Consider the following 16,898-nt stretch of genomic DNA (forward strand, 5'->3'; position numbering starts at 1 on the left):
ATTGCATTGAGGTAAATTGAACAACGCTGGCGTTGCAATTGAAATTGGAAGTAGTATTGTGCAGGAAAAGTGTCCGGGGTCCTGATATGTCCGGGGTCCTGATGAACCACGTTAATCGAAAAAACAATATACACAACTCGTTCGTTTCCATCCTTCCCCATTTAACCCGCTTTCCCATCCGTTTCCACGCCTCCCTCCCTTCGAATTTTCCATCCCAATGCCTATCCCCCATCCTCGTTTTCATTTCCTCCCGGAACAACTCCGGCGCCTGGTCTTGAAATCCTGCAACCACCTCAAACAACACCCTTTCTTTGTCGCAATCCGCCCCCGTTCGCAACCGGAACTGTCCCTCGTCCCCTGCCACCTCTACCCACCGTCCGCAATACGCTTGCGGTACCATATATTTGCCGCAACCCCCGAACCTTTCCATCCCCGCCGTGACCAACCTTTGGATTTCTCCTGCCCTCGCCTCAATCCTCGTACGAATTTCCGTTTGCTCCTCCTTGCGCGGGCAATCTTCCACCCCGTGCCTAAACCCCCCGTCGTACGTCAACCGGCAACTTACGCACGATTCGGCCCAACTCTCCAAATACCTCCCCAACCACCACTCCTGCCTTTGCTGCTCCCTTCGCCGGCCTTGCTCCGATTCCGCCAACGCCGCATTGCTATCCTCCATCACCGCGAACTCTTCATCCCCCGACCCCCACTCTTGCTCGACCGCGCCCAACCCGCGCGCCTGGCACACGTCGCATACCTCCTCCCCTGGCCCTGCGCAACTGGCCCTGTCCGTCTGCCCGTCCATTACCTCGTTTAACACCGACCGCCGACATGCATCCCCGCAAATGTATTCCACCATTTCCACCTCCAACCCCGTATTTCCCACGCCACCTTCGCCCGCCCGCAACACTATAATCGCCTCGCTTTTTTGCCCGTCCCGTCCCGCCCGCCCGCTTTCCTGCGCGTAATCCCGCAACCGCCGCGGCGCCCCCGCGTGTATTACCGCCCTAACGTCGGGTACGTCCAAACCCACCCCTAATGCGTTCGTCGCCGCAATCACCCCCCCTTCGCGCATCCATGCCTGTATAATCATCTTTTTCCCATTTTCGTCTGCCACCCCGGCGTAGTATATCGGGCAACCCAACGATTCCCCGATCGTTTCCGTCCGTTTAATCGTCCCCCCGTAAACAATCATCCGTGTGTCGTCGCCGTATCGTAATCGTGCCTCTCCTACCGCCTCTTCCACCGCCTCCTCTATTGCTTGCTGCTTGCCTCCGACTTTCTTCGTATGCCTGACCCTATATTCGATATTATGCCGTGATGTCGACACCCGGTATATTGTGACCATATTCCCCTGGAACCCCATCGCCTGGTGGAATGCCTCCTCGTCGCGCGGTGATAACGTGGCCGTCAAACACACCACTTGCACCCCCCACCCCGCGATCGTCCGACCTAACAACCCCAACTGCGGTCGAAACTCCGACCCGGCGTCCAAAACCATGTGGCACTCGTCGACAACAACTCGGTCCAACTGCTGCCGCACCCGCAACCGGTTGACGAAATCCCGGAACATCTTGGTGCTCGCCGACTCGGGCGTTACAAACACGATCGCCGCCGCCCTGTTCGCGCCCCTCGACGTCCACACGTGCGCCTCGATCCCGCTTTCCCGGCACCGCCGCCACAAATCCTCTCGCAACGCCACCAATGGCACCACGACGATCGTCGTTCCTGTTATACCCGTGCAAAATGCCGGCAACATAAACGACAAACTCTTGCCTCCTCCCGTGCCCGTAATCTGTACGATCGGCGTCAACCCCTTAAAAATCGACCTGACCACCTGCTCCTGGCATCCCCTGAACTCCGCCCCCTCTCCCATCATCCGCTGCAACGCCCCGTGGATGTCTACAACCCGCATTCTCTTGAACCGCCTCGCCCGCGCCTCCTCTGCGCTGTCGCTCCACGGGTCCCTCTTCCGCTTGGTTCCTGCCGCCTCCACGTCCGTAAACCCTTTATCCCCAAACCCCAAAAACCGATGCCATTGCGTGCTCGCCATCCGGAACTTCTGCCGCATATTCGCCGTCCCGAACACGTTGCGCCGCATTTCCAATCCATAAATCATCCCTCGCGTCCTCGCCCCGTGCCCCGTCTGCGCTGCCAACACGTCCGTTGCGCTTGCTTCGCGCTCCTGCCCGTCGTCCTCGTCGTCGTCCTCGCTAAACCCTTCCACCTTGAACGCACCCTCCAAATATCGGTTGCTGATCGCCACCACGATGTTGCGCCACGAAATGATATCGACCGCCGGACCCATAAACCGCTGCGTGTGCTGCTGCAACCGCCGCCTTATCCGGTCCGACTGCCATACCCCGTGCGCTTTGGCCGTGTGCACGATCGGTCCCTGCTCTTTAATGGCGTCCCTGACCCTGGTGCTTCTCGCGCCCTCCGCCTCGTTCTCGTCCTCGTCCTCGTCCTCGTCCTCGTCCCAATCGTCCTCCTCATCCTCGTCCTCGCTCTCTTCTGCCTTGCTAAACATCACCTTGTTCGCCCATAAAAACGCGCTTGCCTCGTCCCCTCCCTCCACCACCCCTTGAACCTGCTGCCAAAACGGCAACACCAACCACATATACCACATTAATAATAATCCCACCTCCCGCGGCACGAACCGGCTAACTGCCTTGGCCCTTTCCGTCGTCCGGATATTCTTGTGGTACAACACCACAAAACTTATTAACCCGTTGTCCACGAAAACGTTTCGCGTCCCCCCACCGCCCGTATTCCACATCCGCAACCCGATAATCTCCGTCCCGCGTGCCGGCTGCCCGCCCGTAATGTGCATCAACAATAATATCTGCTCGCGGAACCGCTCCACCGACCGCTCGTACCGCCGCACTTGCTCGCCGCTGAACGGGGACGCTTCTGTACCTGCCCACGCCCGCTTCAACTCGATTTGCTGCGATATCTTGCCCATTAACCACGTTTTTCCGTCGACCGGCCACTCGTTACGCTCGTCCCGCAAAAACGAATACCCGTACGCCTCGTCGCTCTGGTCGTCGTGTAACCCCGCCCAATTAATCGCCGGAAATTGCTCGTGGTCCTGTCCCTCCGGCATCATCAACAACTCCGCCATAACCTCCCGCGCTTCCGCCACCATCCCGTGCACCATGTCGACCAACTGGCCCATGCCGAACTGGATTTTCCGGTACGTGATGGTGTCCCCCTTCCACGACACGAACCCCTCCGCCACCGTCGTGTTGCGGATCGCCATCCCGTACGCCTTGCGGTCGTATATCCACCCCATCGGCGACGATCGCCCCTGCGTGGTCGGCCGTACCATGAACCGCATTACCTTCTCGTGCGCCCGCCTGTCCATGCCCACGCATTGCTCGTTTGCCTCTTCTGCTTCCAACCCCTGCGCCTCCAACCGCTCCATTTCCTCGTCGTCTTCATACTTGATCTGGCTCGCCAACAATATCCGCGTCATCTTCATCACCGCCGAATATTTGGGCGTGTAATTCAACGGGCTCGCCCATCCTGCCATCGGTAACAACCCCATAACCGCTAACCCGCTAATCACTGCGTTCTCGTAACCCGTCCGCAATAATATCTGGTCCATTAACCCGACGACCGCGTCGACGCACAACCGATCCAACCGCTCCTCTTGTTCTTTCGTCGGCCTCCGCGTCTCTGCCAACTCTGCCGCCGCGTTTTCGAACGCGTCCCACCATTCCCCCTGCTGCAACGTCAACCGGTACGCCGGCCGCTCCTCGTCCTCCATCGCCTGGCTGCGGTGCACATAACAAATCACCTGCCGCATCACCTCGGTGTATTTTTTCCACGTTTCGGCTTCCATTTTGGCACTGAACCGCTTGTCGCTCCGCTTGTCGCCATCCTTCCGGTTGATCGTCTTCAACACGATGTCGTCGACCTCCCCCTGCAAAATCATCCTCTGCCCCTGCCGTGCTGCCCGGTGGAAACTTTGCCACATGGCCTCCAACGTCCGCTCCTTTTCTTTAATTGGGTCGATCAACGCCATCATTTTCATGCGGCTGAACCCGCGCAAATGCCGCGACCAACCCACCTCCTGGACCCACAAATTCGGCTCCAACTTCTCGTTGGCCATCTCGACCCTGTCGTGGTAAATCCTTTCCATCGCACACATCTTTTCCTGGCCCAATTTGACTGCCTTGCTGATAATGTCGTCGATTGTCGCCACGGCTCGTACCGGCGGGTCATTCGTCGTGGCCCGCGGCCGTTCGACCTCGAACCAACTGCTTGCTTGCCGGTTCTTAAAAAACCGCTGTAATCGCACGCCCGTACGCCACGGCAACTGTGCCGCGACTTGCTTCCCTCCTCTGGTCCGCGGGTTTTGCCATGCATGCTTGGATCTGTAATGGTCGCGCATACTATTCTCTTGCCGGCAAACCCACCCGCATTCCGCGCATCCAAAACCGTCCCGTTGTGCCGGCCGCAACAACGGAATCTCTGGGCACGTCGGCGGGGGGAACGCGAACTCGCGCAATGCGTTATGGTCCTGGTAAATATTCGGCAACTGGCCGACTGCTGCTGCAATCTTTCTTGCTTGGTCTGGCCGCATCTTATGGCTGGTACCGCGTAAATGCGGCTCGACCTCGGTTGCTGCGTTGGCAAACTGGCATTGGGTACAAATTACCACCTTATATTTGCTTACCCAAACGTACGGTCGAATGTCTGCCATTCTGTCGTTGTGTTGGTTCGGTTGGCATTAATATTGATCAAATGCTGGACTCGTCTTCTGTTGGACTCGTCTTCACCTTTTGTTACCGCGACCCTGCGTTTCGATTTTTTTAATGGGCCCTGCTACGCTGCATGTAACCTTGACGCGTCCGTCGCCCTCGTCGTTTGAAACGTTTTGGGTTGGCCTGCTATACCCTAACCCGTCCTTCATCCTCGTCGTTGCCCTGACCTGCGATACCCTAACCCGTCCGTCCTCGTCGTTGCCCTGGCCTGCTGTACCCTAACCCGTCCTTCATCCTCGTCGTTGCCTGCTGTACCCTAACCCGTCCTTCATCCTCGCCGTCTGTTGCGTTGGCCTGCTCGTAACCCTGACTCGTCCACCCCCAATCCGTCACCCCATCAATATCAATAATACAATCTTAAACCACGTACAACTCCCGCATTTCTGCTCCAAATCAATCGTCCTTTTGCTTGATTGTGCATGGCGCCTGAATCTATCGCTGGTTCAAATTTTGAAGCGATACGATCAAAAAAAGTCAATGCTTCGTAACCCTCTAGTAAATCCAATGCTTCGTACCCCCTGCCATCATCCCTGCAGCCTTGGCGTCCACACAAAATCCATTGCTTCGTTCAACGAAACAATCAGGTATTACTGGTTAGGTATTACTGGTTAGGTATTACTGGTTAGGTATTACTGGTTAGGTATTACTGGTTAGGTATTACTGGTTAGGTATTACTGGTTAGGTATTACTGGTTAGGAGACGATTAGGTATTACTGGTTAGATCCTTGATTGCAATTATAATAACTATCGCATTCAAAGGAAACTCAACTCCACAGGAATACCTGCGGCCCTCAAAATACTATATTTGTAAGGCATTTACGGGCCATTAAGAGCTTTGTTTTTGTCCCAGAATAGATTTCAAATAACCTGTCTGATTAATTTGGAGGAATATCTCGACATTTGCTGGCTAGGCTTTCAATTAAAGCCTCAAATACAATCTCTGGTGTGGAAAGTGACATAGAATTTATTTTGTGGAATACTTTACACTCCTACCTCATTGCTCACCAAACGCAGCTCTGAGTGCATGATTTCTCCCACCGAAATCTTTTTCCGAAAAGCTTCAGACTGTCCCGTTGTACTCCGCCCTCCGTCGTACAAGAAATGTTGCTTCGGGAGCGACCGTAGTGGTGTTAATGGTGTTTTTGACACGATATGTGTTGGCACGGAGTTTGATGTCAAACTTTGTAAAGAGGAAATAAAGCATGATTTTGATCTCGTGGATGGCTAGGTGTCGACCTGGGCAGGCCCAGCGGCCGTGGCCAAAGGGAAGATAGTCGTGCGAGGTTTGAGAAGCGGGCTTGCCCTTCTCCACCCATTGGGTCCCGTCAAACTTCTTGCCGTCGGGTCCGTAATTGTCCGGGTGCTGATGCGCCCGCCCGATTAGAACGATGCACATGGCACCCTTGGGAATTACGTACGGGCCCACGCGTACCGGCTGGGTGGTCTCCCTCACGGGTCCCCAGCAGTCACCCTTGGTCCTAAACACCTCACGTATGAACGAGTCGAGCAGCCGTAGCTGGGCCAGCTTGGGCACCGTCATCAGCTCACCCGGCGGGACGACAGCCTCGAACTCGGCGCGGATTGCCGCGAGGTACTCGTCTTGCTTTTCGGTCAGCTTGATGAGCTGCCACATGCCGCCGACGACGGTCTGGTGAATGGAGGCGAATATCAGGCCAATGACGATGATGAGGCATCGGAAGAAGCCCAGGAGCGCCCACAGTCCCTGCTTTTCGTGGTAGTGTTTGACCAAAAGGAGGTCAAACACCGGCACGTGAATGCCATGGCGGGCGGCCAGGCCGTTGGCGAGATGTTCACCCCGGGTTTTCCAAAGGAGAGGTGCAACCGTGAAGAAGAATCTGGGGACGATGGTGAGGAACACGGCAGAGAGTCCGTTGAAGAGGACCCACAGCTTGGGAAACCAGGTCCATTCGTCTGTGCTCTCGTCCATGCCCGTCATACGGGCCATGGCGACGGCGACGGCCGCAAAATGACCTGCCAGCTCCGGACCGGCATGCTCCTCGCCTACAACCATGACCACCATGGCGTGTGCGACAGCAAGCTGCATCCGACTGAACATGTCGCTGATGGTGGTATACTCCTTGGTCTCGGCCGGCTTGGGCACCTCGTCCTCCATGCGGTCAAAATACTGTCGAAAGACGGGGAATATCTTTGCAATGATGGCGTTCATTCGAGGTTGAACATTCCCCTCCACCGCCTGGTCTATGTCGTTAACAAAGACGCCATTGTCGGCTACTGCGATAAAGCCAAAATGAAGCAGGTCAAAGACCGCCTTGTCAAAGTTGAACCGCTTGGTGTCGGTCAGCAGCACACTGGCGTATCGATGATCGATAACGTATTCGTTGCGCCCGTGCCTGGGAACCATGATGACCGGGCCATGCTGGTCCAGGGCTTTGCTGTAGGCATCGTTCACTTTGTACGAGCGACGAACCTCAGCGGGAATGTTGACCACTGGGGGATGAGGGCCGTCCAGCGACGTGCCCAGGGTCCGCTGTGGTTTTGGTGTAAACATTTCTTTCCTTGACTTTTATGACTTGTGAAGATTGAGACGGAGGCGTTGCAAAGCAAGCAGTGTCGATGCGGGTGAGTGTAAGATCCCTTGAGCACACGGCGACGTGGATATCAGTTCAAAGATATTCCAGCACCTTGGTATCTATCGACCTGCTGTTCTAGACCTTTCTGGATCAATTGGGAATATTAAAAAAAATGTTGAGACGACGGACAAGAGGAACGGGGCAAACGTGAGCCCTGGACGAGCAAGCACATCTTACGATATTTCGGAGCCTCATCATATCAAGGTTTGCTCCGATGCAGTTGGAGACATTGTTCCTAGGTTCCGCAGAAAGATATCATGACCAAAAAGCATCAAATTCAAAAGGAAAAGCGAGTCAGAGGTGATTTGCCATAATATTAATTTTTCTGTTCAATTTCTTGGAGTTTACCTTTTTCTTTCTCCAGGGTGTCTAAAGCGCGCAGAGTAGTTTTTAAAACGAATGTTTACAGGGTATAATAGTTTTCGAGCTTATTTTGCTCCCTTGCCAACACTCTGGTTTCCCACAGTGTGAAGAAATCTTTGAACTCAGAATTAACCGATAGGATACTATGCAGTTAAAGCTGCTTGACTCAATTTGTTTTGGAATCGGTAATTGTATTTCATTGAAAATTGCGGAAGGAATACCCCTTTTGTCAGCGTGTCAGCTAGGCGACCCTGTTACATGTGTTGGGTTGGTCCAGATCCGTTATGTAAGGCGATAAATTGAAGGCTGGCTCAATTACCGATGTTGGCAAGGAGGGCCCTAGCCAAGGGATGGTTGTAGAATATGATGACGTGGTATGTTCTAGCTGTCAAATTGGGGGTGGAAAGGGTGCAAAGGGTGCAAACGGTGGAACGGGTAAAGGAATGCAAAAGTACAAGGTGAAAATGGTGAAAAGGGTGTAAAGGGTCGGCGGGTGTAAGTGGTCGAAGGGTGCAAAGTCAAAAAGTTTAATTAACAAGGCGAACAGTGGGGTATGAGTTTAAACGAATGCAACGCAACGTCAACTGATTGTTAAATAAGTACTTTTTAGAAGGTTTCACCTGGAACATCGTCCCTGCCCTTCCGGATACGGTCTTAACCTAGTCTAGTACCTGACTTGGCTCCCATGAGCCTGGGATTCCCAGCACCCTATTCCGGACGGAAAAAACTTAAATTCACAGGTGTTCGAACAAACTTTTCTTTATTTGCGAAACTGCAGCTTAGGTTTATATTTAAGTTTTTAGCTAACAGCGTTGCCTATCGAATTTCAGTACTGGAAGATATAGATGCCAGCATATTTGTTTGCCTACCGCGGCCAGGAATAGCTTGGGAGAAGGCGGACTACCCTCCGAATACTGTTAGTAACTTGGCACCCCTGTCAAAAGCTCCCGGGCTAGATTTATTCTCATTTGCACTTACAACCTTTGAACTCAGCCAAGATTTTTGTTTTTTTAAAAAAAAACATGAATTGGTATTAAAATACACAACTCCTTTCAAAAGCTCGAACAGCGGCGAGTTGTATAGGTTAATAACTTCAGGTTCAGTCGCATAGGAGGCATCTTCTGTATTCGTATCATCCTAGAAGCTTTTGACTAATAGAGCGTAAAAAAAACATGAATGAAGCCCTACATTGGCGAACCAAAACAGCACCTCCGATTGCCCAGTTTCTTCGACGGTCGGGGGGGAAACAACACCAATCTCGTGGTCATACACCTAATATAGCAAAGTAGAAGGTCTCCCATTTTCCACCACGAGGTTGCATCGTAGTCAACCAGCGTGCGACCGTTTCAGGCGCCCCTTGTATCACCAGTAAGCACACTGATGACCTTGTCGGATTTGTGAAGTTCAACTTTCCACGTGTATTTTTCGAAACCAGGCCTGTTTCTCACCTCCACTTCCATGTCAAAGTCTGGCTGCAAAATCTGCCTAGCGGCATTGCTGTTCTTGGTCGTGGGAAGGATCCAGTCGCCGCCGCCCTTGGGTCGCATCACATAGCGGGAGATGAAGAGACTGATAACAGCGAGGATCTCGTTGGTGGCGAAGAACCTTCCGGGGCAGAGGTGCTTCCCGCCCCCAAAGCTTCGGTAGCCGCTGTCGTCAGGCAGCTTCTTGCCTGGGGCCTTGAGGAAGCGGTAGGGATCAAAGGACAAGGGATCGTTACCCCAGTTACCCGTGTCTGAGTGGATAACCTGGAGGGGGATTTGCACCATCGAGTCCTTCTTTAGCAAATAGCCGCCGAGCTCAATGTCCTTGGTCACTATGCGCAGGGCCGTACCCATGCCACGGTAGCGGAGACTTTCTTTGAATGTCGAGAGGAGCAGAGGGCAATTGTTCTTGACAGAGGTGATGTCAATGGTGATATGGCTCTTCTCCTCATCGATCAGCAAGGCCGCATCCACCTCTTTCTGGAGCTCTCTGTGCAGTTCCGGGTAGAGGTGGATCAGCAGGAGCATCCAGTAGCAGGAAGGAAGGGTGTTGACCAGGATTGCAATGGTCCCGCCAAGCTCGAAGCGGGCAATGTCTTCCACGGGCACGTTGTTCCTGACAGAATAATCGAATCGGGCACGCGCCAACGCCGATCCTTCTTTTTGATGGCCGTTTATATAGTAGTGGGCAAGGGCGTCCGTGACGTACTGGCGGGCCTTGATGGCTTTTTTGCAGGCGTACTGAGGGAATGGGTGGACGAGCAGCGAAATGACGTGGTCTTCAAAGATCCAAAAGGCATCCCTCACATCTTTTCTTACAAAAGGATTGTGGGTGCCATAGACGGACTTTGTGGTCGCAAGGGTCACCACGTGGGAAACCCACTCGGCCAGCTTGATGACTCGGAACTCGGAGCCAGGGTCCGGCTTGGTCTCGTCTAGCGAACGGCTGACTTCTTCCGCCATGATGCGGTTCATCCTGTCCAGGTCGTCACCCGGCTTCAGGGCCTCACGCATTCCAGCTACCATCTCTTCGCAGAGACCCCAGCTGCCATGCTCGCCATACATGTTCTGAGCGAGTATTTCCGTGGCCTCTTTTCCGAGGCCAAAAGTGTCTCTGCTGAAGTCACGCACCACAGGCCCGAAAGAGAAGTACTTGTGCTTTTTGTCCACCTGCACCACGAGCTCGGGTTTGGTGATGACATAAATGCGGCGGCCGGGCATGAGAATGGTGAAGATGGGTTTACAAAGCTTTTCATTGAGCATACTGTAATAGGTGAAACTGTTCCGAGCGAACCCGATAATATGTCCGATGAGCGGTATGTTAGTGCTGGCCAAGGGAGGCTCGCGCGGATCATGGGACGGCACCAGGAGACGATCGAGAATAAAGATAAGGAGCACTGAGCCGGCGATTGCCAATGTGAAACCATTCAGGTCCTTAACCCGGGTCGTCGCGTCGCTAAGCTTTGCAACTGCAAGCGCGCCCAAAAGACCGCGCTCATGAAGTGGAACTGACATGGTGTCGAAGTAACGACTTGTTGTCAAAAATGAAAATATGGGGTAATTTGGTAATTCTAGGCGATAGGTTCGAAAATTTAAAGTGACAAAGATGCCGACCATAGAAATGGAAAAAGAACAAATTCAAGTTGAGGCCGTAGAGCATTCATCAAATATATGTTTTTAAATTGGCCTCGGCTTGCAAAAGAAAAAGGGACACCCGCACATTGGTATAGGATGGGTTGGTGTCCGAACCCGACGACCCCGGTCCCGCGTATTTTTTAAGCCAAATAAGCTTCCAAACAACAGCAAGAACGGTAGCCCGGAAGTATGTTGGGAATTAAGTTATAAAGCTTAGAAGGTTTTATCGAAACGGGCTTGCAAGGTCCTGGTCGGTAGCGGAGGCCGGAAGTCCTTATCGTCGACTTAGGCGAACTTGCAAAGTCCTGGTTGAAACGTAGACCGGAAATATACCGGGACCGGATTGGCTTGGTAAGTTGGTGGAAAACTTTGAAGGTTTTACAGAAGATAAGGAGATACTAATCGAATATAACCTTGATAATTTGTGCCGACCAAGTAAAAGTTAAAAGCTGCTTATAACCAGGTTCGATTAGCAAGGACATATCCAAGCCTCCAATTTAAGGTTTTGGGACAGAAATATATAAATAGTAAGGGGAAATATTGAACCGGGTGACCCAGAAGTGGACAGCGCCTTGAAACGGTTATATCCCTTTCGTCTTTTAACCCTTTGTAATAATCCAAGCAATTTGTTACGACCAGACAGTTGGGCCGGTACCAGAGAGGCCAGGTGGGGTCACACCCCTCCTGACGACACTCGCCCAAAAGAGATACCGACCGGCAGAACAACGATTACCTAAGGACAAGGCCACGAGATCTCACGTGACCTCACGTGACGGCCAAGGGAATGGATCTCTATGATCTGTAGAATCTCAGTTGAGAATCACAGATCAAACAGATCAAGAGAGATCACATTCGGAACATAGTCTATATAAGGCACGCTCATTACCATGTAGATAGATTCGATTCTAGGATTGCTTAGCAGCAATCAAACTCTAGTTAACCTCAATACTTACTTGAGAACGATCATAACTTCACCCCCAGTCATTGAGAACCCCAGTTACCCAGCCAGACGCTCAGTTGCTTCAACCCACTGTACTTTACCCTAAGAACAGGTTACCCGATACCTTGATCGTAACATTTTGATTGCTCCTGTTCAGTACTTTGCCTTGAAGCATACCGAGCAGTATCCGACAACATGTCTTCCCAGACGTCCAAGAACAACACCCCCAGCACCCCGGCTACGAGCAGCAAGGCGGCCCAGAAGGCCCCTGTTCGGCCCAAGGATGATAGCGATAGTGAGGACGAGGAAGACCAGCTCCGCAGGCAGGTTGCTAGGACCAACCAGGAGCTCCACGAACAGACGCTCCGCGCAACCCAACTCCAAGAGGAACTCCAGGCTCTTCGAGCCAGTGCTAACGTTACCTCAACCCCTCTTGATGGGCGCGAGAGACTCAAGCTTAACCCCCCAGCCACATTCGATGGCACACCTGGACAACTTAAAGGGTACCTCGTACAGGTACGCACTTACCAAGCATTCCATTTGGAAACTTTCCGCAGCGAAACAGAAAAAGTGGTACACGCGGCCACCTTCCTCCGAGGACGAGCCTTGTCTTGGTTCGAGCCTCTGTTGCAGGAATGGCTTGATGTACCCCCCGAAGAACGACGCCAAGAAGTCACCGACATTTTCTCAACCTTCGCAGGGTATGAACGCACCCTCCGTTCCTTATTCCAGGAACCCGATGAGAAACGACAGACCGAACGAGACTTGGCCAACCTACGACAAACCAAGTCAGCCTCCGCTTATGCAGCCGAATTCAGAAGGCTAGCAACAAGGCTGGACATGACCGAAGAAACCAAGATCCTCCAGTTTTACCAGGGACTGAAGTCAGAAGTAAAAGACGAGGTATCCAAGCTCGACCGACCCGAGGATTTCCTCGAGTACGTCGAACTTGCCATCAAACTCGACAACCGGATTTACGAACGCCGACAGGAAAAACAAGGCGGACAGCGAGTGTTCGTCACCTCAACTCGACAAGCCAACACGGGACGCAAGTACCAACACCCCCAACCCACATACCACAGAAACAATGGTGGATGGCAGCAGCCCCGTCACATGGCACCCCAGACCTACAGTACAGCTTATGGTACCCACAGTGGACCCATGGACCTCAGTGCCACACAACACAAGAAGCCCCGTAAAGACCCCAAGAGTGGCAAGTGTTTCAAGTGCGACAAGACAGGGCACATCGCCAGAAACTGCCCAAGAAACCAGGAAGATATCCCTGATTTTAGGGGCAAGACCGAAAAACCACGAGGACTTAATGCCACCAATCACCAGCAACTACGGCCTGACCAACACAGCACGATAAGCTGGACCACCTGCTACGATAACAATTGCATGGTACACAACAGCTCCAAAAACGACGCAGGATGGTACCCACAGAAGCCCCGAGGCACTCGAACCCTAGCAGTAGGAAACCGAGTACCCCTAGGGACAGGACAACCAACGAAGTTACACCGACAAGAGACCCAACTACCCGAACTCACGGACTCGGATACCTCCGGAGAATCGGATGAGGAACCTTTGGGACAAACCCACCACATCAGGACAACCAATCAATCCTCAACACAAGAATCAAGCGAGGATTCCGAGGAAGAGTCCAGCGAGGAAGAGACCATGCCCTCGAGCCAGTACAACGCAGCAAGGGAAAACAACCCCTACATATACGAAAAGAAGCATATCGACTTATACCGAGACGACCAATCAGTACAGTTTCCCGGATTGCCACTTCAGGCACAGATCCGACATCCTACAGGACCAGTCAATGCAACTTTTGGAGACCACCCGACCTTGGACACCAAACACCCTCAACACGCAGAGATCTTTTGGGCAGAATGCTTCCGAGACAACTGTGGACTCCACTTAAGCAGGAAAATAGTCCACAACTTTTTCCCACGACGACGCAAAGCAACAGGCATTCACGAAGTATATACCACAACCGACCTACCAAATTGGGAAATTAAAATAAAACTTAACACTGAGCCAGCCGCAATCTTCACGCCTAACGACAACTACCCCATGGCGTGTTGCAACCAGAAACAGTTCCCATGGTATAAGTGCACCCGAAGCGTATGCAGAGTACATATGCTAGCCAAAACACAGGCCTGGCACGAACAGAAATTACGGCAACCAGGACCTGCACCAATAACCAGAATTGTGTGGAACCCCAACGTACGAGACAACGAGATAACCACGAACGCACGCAAGACACCCGTGCCAGCGAAACACCCACTTGACCTAGTCGAAACAAGAAGTAGCCGCACACCCAGGGACAAGAAAAACAAGGACCCACGACGCGAGTCCAGCAAGTCAAAAAACTAAGACAGCCAGACGGCACAGGGCACCGAACGGCGACAACAGGAACGGAACAAAGAACCCTGAACGCTACACAAGACACCATAGCAGCACATAAACACATATTTCTCGACATACGACTCGATGGCAGACCCATACGAGCACTCCTCGACAGTGGAGCACAAGGCAACTACATCTCACCAAGGGTCGTAGCGAAACGACGGATACCTTGGCAGCAAAAGAAGGAACCATACCAGTTGCAGACCGTAAAAGGAGAGGCAGTTTTATACGGGAACGGCACCATCAAAACAGAGACCGTACACCTCTGGATGGAGAGCTATGGACGAAAGGAACAAATCACCTTAGACATCACGGAGATAGGGGACAAAGACGTGATATTAGGAATCCCCTGGCTCAGAAGGAGCAACCCCCGGATAGATTGGACAACCGGCCAAGTCCAATGGGAAGAGCCGTTAGCCTCTGAAGGAAAATCCGAGAAACGGACTTCACGCAACGAGCGTAGGGCACAGGAGCGAAATCAACAAAAAATTATGGCGCTATTGAGGAAAAGCGAGCCACGCCTGGAGCCAACATCGGAAGGATCGCGACTATCCATGAGCGAAGAACGATCGAACCTTACCACATTAATCGACAACATCCCGGCCGAATACCGGATATATGGACGACTATTCAGCCCCGAACTCGAAACAGGATTACCCGAGCATAGTCCGTTCGACCACGAGATACCATTGAAAGAAGGAACACAGCCCAAATTCCACAAGATATACGGCTTGAACCTAACACAGATGGAGGCACTAGATGAGTACCTCGCAGAGAACCTCAAGAAAGGTTACATCAGACCATCAACATCACCAGCAGGATACCCAATCCTCTTCGTACCAAAGAAGAACGGAAAATTACGACTATGCGTGGACTACAGACAATTAAACGACATCACTATAAAGAATTGCTACCCACTCCCACTAATAGGAGAACTCCGAGACATACTCTACCAAGCACAATGGTTTACGACACTAGACCTTAAAGGAGCATACAATTTGATCCGTGTGAAGGAAGGCGAAGAATGGAAAACCGCGTTTCGCACCAGACGAGGACATTATAAGTACCTAGTAATGCCCTTCGGTCTTACCAACGCCCCAGCAACCTTCCAAACCATAATCAACCACGTTCTCAGGGAATGCCTAGACATTTTCGTCGTTGTCTACCTGGACGACATCCTTGTCTTTTCCAAGACGTTGGAAGAACACAAGCAACACGTTCACACAGTCTTACAGAAGCTGCAAGACGCTAAGCTCTTAATTGAGCCCGAGAAGTGTCTTTTTCACAGCAAGCAAGTCAATTTCCTAGGATACACTATCGCTCCTGGAGAAATTAGGATGGAGGAATCGAAAATCCAAGCAGTAAAGGAATGGCCTCAACCACAGAACGTAAAAGACGTTCGGGTATTCCTCGGATTCGTGAACTTTTACAGAAGGTTCATCAAGGGATACGGCGCGATCGCCACCCCATTGACCAACATGACCAAGAAGGACCTAGAATTCCAGTGGACGGAACAGACACAACAGGCCTTTGAACAGCTACGAGACGCAGTAGCCAGAGAACCAATCCTCAAGATACCAGACCCAACGAAACCTTTCGAAGTCGAGACCGACGCATCGGATTATGCGATCGGAGGACAACTCAGTCAGCGAGACGAAGAAGGACGGTTGCATCCTTGCGCCTTCTTCTCACAAAAACTACATGGACCAGAACTCAACTACCAGATTCACGACAAAGAGCTTATGGCCATCATTCGAGCATTTGAAGAATGGAAACCACAGTTATCCGGAACTAAACACGAGGTGTTAGTTTACACGGACCACAAGAACCTGACCCACTTCACCACTAGCAAAGTGTTGAACAAACGACAAATCAGATGGTCAGAATTCCTGTCAGAATTCCATTTTAGGATCATTTACCGAAAAGGAACAGAAAACGGCAGGGCCGACGCCCTCAGCCGAAGACCAGATCACGAGAACATAGTGCCAGAGGAAACACGGGTTATCCTCACCACAGACGGAAACGGAAACCTTTTACCAGCACACCGGAGCCTTATAATAACAAATACGGTAACCACACCAGAAGAAATACGGAAGATCCACGGAAACAAAGCCCACGGACACCAAGGAATTTCCAAGACATGGAAACGGCTAAAACAGCATTACAACTTTAGAGGAACACGACAAGAAGTACGAGAAGCCATCAAGGACTGCGAACTTTGTGCCAAGAGCAAGTCCGCAAGACATAGGCCTTACGGACTCCTACAACCCTTACCAGCCCCCAGCAAGGCATGGCAGACCATTACAATGGACTTCATCGTCAAGTTACCCCCTTCGGAAGAACCACTCACTAAGACCAAGTACGACAGCATACTGGTTATAGTGGACAAGCTCACCAAATACGCCTACTTCCTACCATACAAAAAAAGCAGCAACGCCGAAGAAATCGCCTACACATTCCTACGAGTGATTGTCAGCAATTACGGACTTCCAGAAAGTATTATCACAGACAGAGACAAGCTCTTCACATCAAGATTTTGGAAATCCCTGATGGAACAGCTAGGAACAGACCACAAACTATCCACAGCATTCCACCCACAGACGGACGGACAAACAGAGCGAGCCAACCAAACACTGGAACAATACCTAAGATGCTATGTGAACCACAAACAAGACAATTG

At 51.9% G+C, this 16,898-nt stretch overlaps 4 protein-coding genes across 4 annotated transcripts; 1 reads left to right on the forward strand and 3 right to left on the reverse strand.

Annotated features, from left to right (window-relative positions):
- Positions 1–221: 221 nt before the first annotated feature.
- On the reverse strand, positions 222–4,736 carry MGG_17846 (uncharacterized protein; the record flags this gene model as incomplete). Its single annotated transcript, XM_003720411.1, has 3 exons — positions 222–282; positions 447–4,642; positions 4,692–4,736. 3 exons carry the CDS (start codon positions 4,734–4,736, stop codon positions 222–224), a joined length of 4,302 nt encoding a protein of 1,433 aa, XP_003720459.1.
- A 1,093-nt stretch (positions 4,737–5,829) lies between these two features.
- MGG_10356 (uncharacterized protein) lies at positions 5,830–7,299 on the reverse strand (the record flags this gene model as incomplete). Its single annotated transcript, XM_003720412.1, has 1 exon — positions 5,830–7,299. The coding sequence occupies one exon, from the start codon at positions 7,297–7,299 to the stop codon at positions 5,830–5,832; it is 1,470 nt and encodes a 489-aa protein (XP_003720460.1).
- A 1,791-nt stretch (positions 7,300–9,090) lies between these two features.
- MGG_10355 (uncharacterized protein) lies at positions 9,091–10,743 on the reverse strand (the record flags this gene model as incomplete). Its single annotated transcript, XM_003720413.1, has 1 exon — positions 9,091–10,743. One exon carries the CDS (start codon positions 10,741–10,743, stop codon positions 9,091–9,093), a length of 1,653 nt encoding a protein of 550 aa, XP_003720461.1.
- A 1,255-nt stretch (positions 10,744–11,998) lies between these two features.
- On the forward strand, positions 11,999–14,277 carry MGG_17847 (uncharacterized protein; the record flags this gene model as incomplete). The annotated part of the gene is made up of 1 exon (XM_003720414.1): positions 11,999–14,277. The coding sequence occupies one exon, from the start codon at positions 11,999–12,001 to the stop codon at positions 14,183–14,185; it is 2,187 nt and encodes a 728-aa protein (XP_003720462.1). The 3' UTR covers positions 14,186–14,277.
- Positions 14,278–16,898: the final 2,621 nt, after the last annotated feature.

The sequence above is a fragment of the Pyricularia oryzae genome, chromosome 7 (assembly GCF_000002495.2).
Source record: "Pyricularia oryzae 70-15 chromosome 7, whole genome shotgun sequence".
Taxonomy (NCBI): Eukaryota; Fungi; Ascomycota; class Sordariomycetes; order Magnaporthales; family Pyriculariaceae; genus Pyricularia; species Pyricularia oryzae.